The sequence below is a fragment of the Anser anser genome (assembly GCF_964211835.1).
Source record: "Anser anser genome assembly, contig: SUPER_W_unloc_3, whole genome shotgun sequence".
Lineage (NCBI taxonomy): Eukaryota > Metazoa > Chordata > Aves > Anseriformes > Anatidae > Anser > Anser anser.
This window is the reverse complement of record NW_028154229.1, coordinates 26612-35105: the sequence shown is the minus strand read 5'-3', so window position 1 is coordinate 35105 and position 8494 is coordinate 26612. Positions and strand designations below refer to the sequence as shown.

The window sequence follows — 8494 nt, the reverse complement described above, 5'->3', positions numbered from 1 at the left end:
GGGCTTTGAGCAACGTGGTCTAGTGGAAGGTGTCCCTGCCCAGGGCGGGGGGGTTGGAATTAGGTGATCTTTAAGTAAGGTCCCTGCCAAGCCAAGCCATGCTATGATTCTATGATCGGAGCAACCGTTCTGTGGAGCTCGTTTCCCAGCCGTGCAGGGCCCGGCTTCCCTCCGCGGAGCCGCCCAGCCCGTTTTCGGGCGCCCACTTCCTCCCTCCCGGTCGGATCCCTCCGCGCCCCGAGGGCACGCGACCTCCCTGAGCGCCGATAAGCACCGGGTCGACGGGAGCGGAGCCGCCGAGAGGGCGGGGACAAGGGAAGAGGGCAGGCGAGGCAGCCAATCGAGGCGCGGGAGCGGTCGGCGGCGATCTGTCGGCCCAATGAGCGCCGCGGAGGGCCGGGCCGAGTGCGGGAAGGGAGGGGGCGTTGTACCGAGCGGGCGCCGTCATGGCCGACGGGATCGTTAGGGCGCAGGCCGCCTGGCCCGGCGGCGGCGCTGCCGCTGCAGCCGCTTTCGGAGAGGTCGCCTGCAAGGGCAAGGAGGTCCCCGCCAACGTTCTCCGTGAGGATGAGCGGTCGTGGGCGAGGAGGTAGCCGCGGCGTCGTCGTGCGAGTCTTCTCTTTCCTTCCTTCCCTCGGCCGCTCGCAGGCCCTCTGAAACGAGGGCCCGTCGCGGGTCCCGGGAGTGCGGCAGGGCGGGTGGTGGCCTTGCTGCGGGAGGGAGGGAGGGAGGCAGGGAGGGACGGACGGTCGGTCGGTCGGTCGGTCGGTCGGGGTCTCTCCGGCTCGTGGCGCTCTCTACTGCAGCGCCTCTAAAACCCCGCGCTTCTTCGGTGCGCGTCCCGCCTGCCCCCGGGGTGCCACGGCGCGTACTGGGTCGCCGGCGCAGTCGGTCTCCTTGGGGGTTCGGACTGCCTGCGTATAGGCAGCGAGCATCGCAGTAGTGACCGTAATCAGTCATTTCTGCGTAGCAGAAACGCAGGTCTTGATGCGCCTCGTGACAGCGTTCTAGAGACGCCCCGGCTCGGCCGTGCTAGGCTTTGGTTATGGCACCACCCCCACCGCGCACGCGAGCGCACGCTCTCTCCAAAGTGGCTTGTGAAAGGGAAGAATTGCAGCTTTTCCTAGCTTTCTTAAACATCTAGAAGCCAGTCAATCCCCCAGGCTGCTGGTCCTCACTTGAGGCAGGGGGGGAACTTAGAACTGCTTTTGGAGTGTAGTTGGCTATAGCGAATGGTCTTGAATTTGCTTAGCTCGCTGTACCGAAGGCCTGTTTCACAGTTGAGCGATGTTATAGGGGGGAGAAGTGTGAGGAAGGCTCGTAATTCTCGATTGTCGCGCAGTGAAAGGCGATGGTGAGTAAGAAGTGCAAAGCATCTGTGGAATCGAGTCTTATCGGCGCTGTTTCAGTCGCATCTAAAATAAATAAAACTGCCGGAAGTCGCTAATCTGAAGTACTCGGCTGTCTCGTTGCCCCCGTCACCTTGCGTGCTGGATCCTGCTTCTGGTGCCGTATGCAGTTTCGGTCTGCTGGTGATTTGGGGAGTTCCCTCGCAATTAGTTGCGAGTCGATGGTTTCCTACAGATCGGTGGTATTCGTGTTTCGCAGGTGATACCTTGGCCTCGGTCTGGAGGTGTCTGACGTAGAGCCGGCCGTAACGGGCTAACTTGGAATGTTCTTTCCCCTGAGTACGTGGCGTTATCGAGGACGGAGAGTTTATACAGCCTCAGCCGGATTACTCCGGGTTCTTTGAAGATGCCTTCCTACCTCTGGCCGAGGCAATATTTGGACATAACTGAAGGACAGTTAGCAATTGTTTGCCGCTTGTGTGTTTTGCGTGTAGAAGGTAGAGAACTTTGCCTATTCAAAGATCGCTTAAGAAGAATCGCTGTTTTGTCGTGCGCGTTTGGGGTACCTGATAATCTGCTTCGGTAGGACGAGTTCGGTGGGGCATAGTGATTTGCTTAAGCTGTTGCCTTTCTCTGAAGCTGACTGCGTTGTAACTGTTTACTCTTCCTCCAGCGCCTTGCGTTCCGTGATAGTTCGCCTCAGGCTCCAGTGTTTTTTCCTAGTCCTTCCTGAGAAGGCAGTTGTCCGGTTATGTGAAGCAGAAGATTCTGGCGGACCCGTGAGTACTGTGGGAGCTTTCTTTTCGCTAGGCTGGCTGTACCTGTAACTAGTTTGTAACTTCCTAGACTCTTTCCCGTCCCCTCTTTTCCTCTGGATGTTGCGGAGGGGCGCACAGTAGGCTATTTTGGGTTTTCCGATGCTGTAGTCTTTTGCCTCTAGCTTGTAATGGAGTTGAGCTTTTTGACTAAGAGCGGCGATATAAAGCGATGCTGGTCTCCGGCTACGCGCTTGTAGTACAAAAAGCAGTGTTGTTCCGAAGTACGGTCTGATGCCCGTTTTCACGGTTTCCAGACAGCGGCGGTGGTACTTTGACTATGCAGAAGAGGGCTTGGGGTTTGGGCAGGTCAGAGGCGAGGAAAGGGAAAGCTGGTTGAGCGGCGCTGGGTGTTTGTTTCGCTGTTAGCTATGCAAGTCAAGTTCCAAGGCTTTGTGAGGCCACGCAAAAGAAAAGGCACCGTGAAGCTTTTATTTTCCGCCAGAGCGGCTTACGTTGCCCGAAGCTATGACGGGGGCTTTAACCCCCGAGACAAATTTAGCTTCTGTGACTGTTTTGTAGTCTGTTCCTGTCTAGAGGGTAATTCAAAGAGCAGCGGTTGAATCGTGAAGGATTAGCTAACCGTGTTCTGTGGATGGTTCTCCGCTCGCGTTCGTTCTGTGCGTCGTGGCACGTTATGTTAGGTAACGTTATTTCCTTTTTCCAGCTTCTTGGGCGTGTAATGGTTGTTGGCAAGAAGTGTGCTGCTAACCTGGACCTGACCAATGGATTCCGGATGGCTGTGAATGCCCACCCTCGGGCCCTTCGGGCTGTCGTGTACATCTACGTATTCTGGGTGGCGGTCAGTTGGGCCGGCCTCCTGGCTAAGGTTTTTGCACCGCAGGCGTCACTGCACGCGTACGGGTCGCCGCCGAGTAGGTTTCATATGTTGCCCGTCAATCTAGCCCCTGTTGATGTATGATTTTTTTTTTTTTTTTTTTCCTGGACGGCTGTCTATGGAGGGTAATAAAGAGCTTTGAGCAGCACTTGCACAATAAAGATGGAGCATGGGGATATGACCTCTGTCTTGTGTGTCTTGCCGATGGAAATAGTTCTGCAAGTTAAAAGAATGTTTCGGTCTGTTGACAGTGTCGTGTAGATGGTGGTTTGCCCAGTCATTTGAAACGCGAAGATAGAAGCGCTCGGCGGTCCTGTGGGTCTCCATCTCCCTAAGACGATCTAGGATGTGCTGTGTGTTTGAGGCCTTGCTATCTTCCCCCTGCTCCCAAATAAAAGGGCGTGCTTTTATTGCGAAACAGCCGCATCGAGGACTGGCAGATGTAGAACCAGAGAAGAATAAGGTTGGAAGAAAGCTTCCAGGCATCGTCTGTTGTCTGCCCCTGTCCCGAGGAGGCAGAATAAACTCTACCCGGTGTGATTTCTGACAGGTGCTTGTCAGCCTGTTCTTGACTACCGTAGGAGTTTTGCTACCGCTTTCTTTTCAGTCGTGGGTTTCGCAACTTCGAGAAGTAATTTCTCCCACAGACGCTTTTCAAAGCGTAGAAGGCTCTGGGATGCTTGAGTCGGCTTCTGAACGTTCAAGACTCGGCTGCCGTTCCCTTTATTTTTTTGTATGTATTTTTAGAGTCTTCTTTTTTTCTAAACGAAGTCCGTTGTTCAGGAACTAGAAGAAGGATTAGCTAAAGGCACCATAAGGCGTTTAAATGCGATCACCTCTCGTGCTTTGTTCACAGATTCACAGATTCACAGATTTCTCTAGGTTGGAAGAGACCTCAAGATCATCGAGTCCAACCTCCGACCTAACACTAAGTACTCCACTAAACCATATCCCTAAGCTCTACATCTAAACGTCTTTTAAAGACCTCCAGGGATGGTGACTCCACCACCTCCCTGGGCAGCCCGTTCCAATGCTTAATAACCCTTTCGGTAAAGAAGTACTTCCTAACATCCAACCTAAAACTCCCCTGTCGCAACTTTAGCCCATTCCCCCTCGTCCTGTCACTAGGCACGTGGGAGAATAGACCAACCCCCACCTCTCTACAGCCTCCTTTCAGGTAACTGTAGAGAGCGATGAGGTCGCCCCTGAGCCTCCTCTTCTCCAGGCTGAACAAGCCCAGCTCCCTCAGCCGCTCCTCGTAAGACTTGTTCTCCAGACCCCTCACCAGCTTGGTCGCCCTTCTCTGGACTCGCTCGAGCACGTCCATGTCCTTCCTGTAGCGAGGGGCCCAAAACTGAACACAGTACTCGAGGTGCGGCCTCACCAGAGCCGAGTACAGGGGGACAATCACTTCCCTCGACCTGCTGGCCACACTGCTTCTTATACAGGCCAGGATGCCGTTGGCCTTCTTGGCCACCTGAGCACACTGCTGGCTCATATTCAGCCGACTATCCACCAATACTCCCAGGTCCTTCTCGGCCAGGCAGCTTTCCAGCCACTCATCTCCCAGCCTGTAGCTCTGCTTGGGGTTGTTGCAGCCCAGGTGCAGGACCCGGCACTTGGCCTTGTTGAACTTCATGCAGTTGACCTCAGCCCATCGCTCCAGCCTATCCAGATCCTCCTGCAGAGCCTTCCTGCCCTCGAGCAGATCGACACACGCACTTAGCTTGGTGTCATCTGCAAACTTACTGAGGGTGCACTGGACGCCCTCATCCAGATCATCAATAAAGATATTAAAGAGGACCGGCCCCAGTACCGAGCCCTGGGGGACTCCACTAGTGACCGGCCTCCAACCAGATTTGACTCCATTCACCACAACTCTCTGGGCCCGGCCATCCAGCCAGTTTCTAACCCAGCGAAGCGTACGCCAGTCCAAGCCCCGAGCAGCCAGTTTCTTGAGGAGAATGTTGTGGGGAACGGTGTCAAAAGCCTTACTGAGGTCAAGGTAGACCACGTCCACAGCCTTTCCCTCATCCACCAAGCGCGTCACTTGGTCATAGAAGGAGATCAGGTTCGTCAAGCAGGACCTGCCTTTCACAAACCCATGCTGACTGGGCCTGATCGCCTGCTTGCCCTGCAAGTGCCGCGTGATGACCCTCAAGATAATCTGCTCCATGAGCTTCCCCGGCACTGAGGTCAAACTGACAGGCCTATAGTTCCCCGGGTCTGCCCTCCGGCCCTTCTTATAGATGGGCGTCACATTGGCTAGCCGCCAGTCAACCGGGACCTCCCCCGATAGCCAGGACTGCCGATAAATGATGGAAAGCGGCTCGGCCAGCTCCTCCGCCAGTTCTCTCAGTACCCTTGGGTGGATCCCATCCGGCCCCATCGACTTGCGCACATCCAAGCTCCGTAGTAGGTCGCCAACCATTTCCTCATGGATAGCGAAGGCCACATCCTGCTCCCCATCCCCTTCCACCAGCTCAGGGCACTGGGTGTCCGGAGAACAATCGGTATTGCCGCTAAAGACTGAGGCAAAGGCGGCATTAAGCACCTCAGCCTTTTCCTCATCCTTAGTAACTAGGTTTCCCCTCGCATCCAGTAAAGGATGGAGATTCTCCCTAGTCCTCCGTTTCGCGTTGATGTATTTGTAAAAGGATTTTTTGTTGTTAGACCTCTGGCTTTGCTGTGCTCCTTGTTTAATTGCGGTTACGTTCAAGGCTTACTGGAGCGTGGGAGCGTTAAAATGCTATTAAATATTTTTAGTGTTTGAAACTTGCTAATGAAATGATTTTTGTGACTCCGTTCCTCACAAAGAAACTCGATTCCTTAGCAGGAGGAATGATCTTTGTTACTGGATCTGTTTGCGGGGTTAACGATTGCAGCTGTGAATGACTAAAGTCTTTTGAAGAAGCTGAATGATAAAAACCAAACCGAAACAAGAAACAGCCCTTGTTCTACTCGAAGTAATATAGAATTTGCCGTTTGCGGGGTCAGATGAAAATAGTTGTGGAAGTCAACTACTTGGGGGGGGGGGGGGGGGGGGGAGGGGAGGGGTGGGTGGAGGTGGAGATGCTGTTGCCCTTTCAGGGAAAGCTTCTTAAATTGGCACTTGATCAACTGTTCTGTTTCTGTATTTGTCCTTGGTCTCTTTCATTGGTCTGTTTTGTTGACGTAGAAGAGCCCATGGAACTGCTCAAAGAAACCTGTGCAAATGGACCTTGAGTAAGTATTTACGTGTTCAACTGTTCCCCAGTCGGTCTAGCTAGGTCTAGCTAATGCTATCAGCGCTTGTAGTCTTTCACAAAAGGTGTTTAATTCCTGAGAAAGTAGAGGAGGAAGACGATTGGTAATCTCTTTGCTTAATAGGCACTGTTAGACAACCGTAGAAGGCGAAGAAATTTGCCCCCGAGGCACCAATTTGACCCTTCCTTTAGCCTGTACGCTTTCAAAGAGCATATCATAGAACCATAGAATGGCCTGGGTTGAAAAGCACCTTAAAGATCATCTAGTTTCAACCCCCCTGCTCTGGGCAGCGTTGCCAACCACTAGAGCAGGCTGCCCAGAGCCGCGTCCAGCCTGGCCTTGAATGCCTCCAGGGATGGGGCATCCAGAACCTCTCTGGGCAACCCGTTCCAGTGCCTCACCGCCCTCTGAGTGAAAAACTTTCTCCTAATATCTAAGCTAAATCTCCCCTGTCTTAGTTTAAAACCATTCCCCCTTGTCCTATCGCTATCAACACGTGTATTTTTACTCCTGTATATACACATTCGTAGGGGTTGGAAGGGACCTCAAGAGATCGTCGGGTCCAACCCCCCTGCCAGAGCAGGTTCCCTAGAGCAGGCTGCCCAGGTAGGCGTCCAGACGGGCCTTGAATATCTCCGGAGAAGGAGACTCCACAACCTCCCCGGGCAGCCTGTTCCAGCGCTCCGTCACCCTCACCGTGAAGAAGTTCTTTCGCATGTTGGTGCGGAACTTCCTGTGCTCCAGTTTTTGGCCGTTGCCCCTTGTCCTATCCCCACAAACCACTGAAAAGAGGGTGGCCAAGTCCCACTGTCTCCCACACTTAAGATACTTGTAATCATTGATAAGATCCCCTCTCAGTCTTCTCAAGGCTGAACAGGCCCAGGTCTCTCAGTCTTTGCTCATAGGGGAGATGCTCCAGGCCCCGTATCATCTTTGTTGCCCTCCGCTGGACTCTTTCCAGGAGATCCCTGTCTCTTTTTGTACTGGGGAGCCCAGAACCGGACACGGTACTCCAGGCGAGGCCTGCCCAGGGCAGAGTAGAGGGGGAGGATCACCTCCCTTGACCTGCTGGCCACGCTCCTTTTAACGCACGCCAGGATCCCATTGGCCTTCTTGGCCACCAGGGCACGCCGCTGGCTCATGGTCAACCTGTCGTCCACCAGGACCCCCGGGTCCTTCTCCGCAGCGCTCCTCTCCAGCAGGTCATCCCCCAGCCTGTACTGATACACGCGGTTGTTCCTTCCCAGGTGCAGGACTCTACGCTTGCTCTTGTTAAACTTCATTTGGCTTCTTCCTGCCCAGCTCTCCAGCCCGCCCAGGTCTCGCTGAATGGCAGCACAGCCTTCTGGCGTGTCGGCCACTCCTCCCAGCTTTGTATCATCAGCGTACTTGCTGAGGCTGGACACTATTCCCTCGTCAAGGTCGGCGATGAAGATGTTGAACAAGACCGGACCCAGCACCGACCCCTGGGGAACACCGCTAGTCACAGGGCTGCAGCCGGACTCTGCGCCGCCGATCACCACCCTCTGAGCTCGGCCGGTCAGCCAGGTCTCAACCCACCTTACCGTCCACTCGTCTATCCCACGCTTTCTCAGCTTTGCTAGCAGGACGTCGTGGGAGACAGTATCGGAAGCCTTGCTAAAGTCAAGGTAGATGACATCCACTGCTCTCCCTCCATCAACGCAGCTGGTGATGCCATCATAGAAGGCAACGAGGTCGGTCGAGCACGATTTCCCCTTGGTGAATCCATGCTGACTACTCCTCATAACCTCCTTCTCTTCCAATGGCTTGGAGATGGCATCCAGAACAAGCTGTTCCAACACCTTTCCAGCTGTTCCAACACCTTTCCAGGGACGGAGGTGAGACTGACCTTTCCAAGAGCTCCACATCCTTCTTGTGCTGGGGGCCCCAGGCCTGCACGCAGTATTCCAGGTGGGGTCTCCCAAGAGCAGGGTAGAGGGGGATAATCACCTCCCTCTCCCTGCTGGCCACCCCTTTGTTAATGCAGCCCAGGACACAGTTGGCCTTCCGGGCTGCAAGCGCGCGCTGCTGGCTCGTGTCCAGCTTCTCGTCCATCAGGACCCCCAAGTCCTTCTCCGCAGGGCTGCTCTCAAGTTCTTCTTCTCCCAGTCTATAGAAATACCTGGGATTGCCCCAGCCCAAGGTCAACGCCTTGCACTTGGCCTTGTTGAACCTCATTAGGTTCTCATGGGCCCACTTCTCCGGCCTGTCCAGGTCCCTCCGGA

General features: G+C 54.5%; 1 protein-coding gene across 1 annotated transcript; it reads left to right on the top strand.

Moving 5' to 3' along the window:
* The first annotated feature begins 412 nt into the window (after nucleotides 1-412).
* Nucleotides 413-3183, top strand: LOC310888912 (adenosine 5'-monophosphoramidase HINT1-like). Its single transcript, XM_083852553.1, has 3 exons — nucleotides 413-589; nucleotides 2023-2128; nucleotides 2832-3183. Exons 1-3 carry the CDS (start codon nucleotides 447-449, stop codon nucleotides 3084-3086), a joined length of 504 nt encoding a protein of 167 aa, XP_083708679.1. The 5' UTR covers nucleotides 413-446; the 3' UTR covers nucleotides 3087-3183.
* Nucleotides 3184-8494: the final 5311 nt, after the last annotated feature.

Excerpts from the sequence above, each read along its gene's own strand:
- LOC310888912 (XM_083852553.1), top strand. The coding sequence starts at position 447 with ATGGCCGACGGGATCGTTAGGGCGCAGGCCGCCTGGCCCGGCGGCGGC. Across the intron at positions 590-2,022 it reads GAGCGGTCGTGGGCGAGGAG|CGCCTTGCGTTCCGTGATAG; the intron begins GTAGCCGCGGCG and ends CTCTTCCTCCAG. Across the intron at positions 2,129-2,831 it reads CAGAAGATTCTGGCGGACCC|CTTCTTGGGCGTGTAATGGT; the intron begins GTGAGTACTGTG and ends TCCTTTTTCCAG.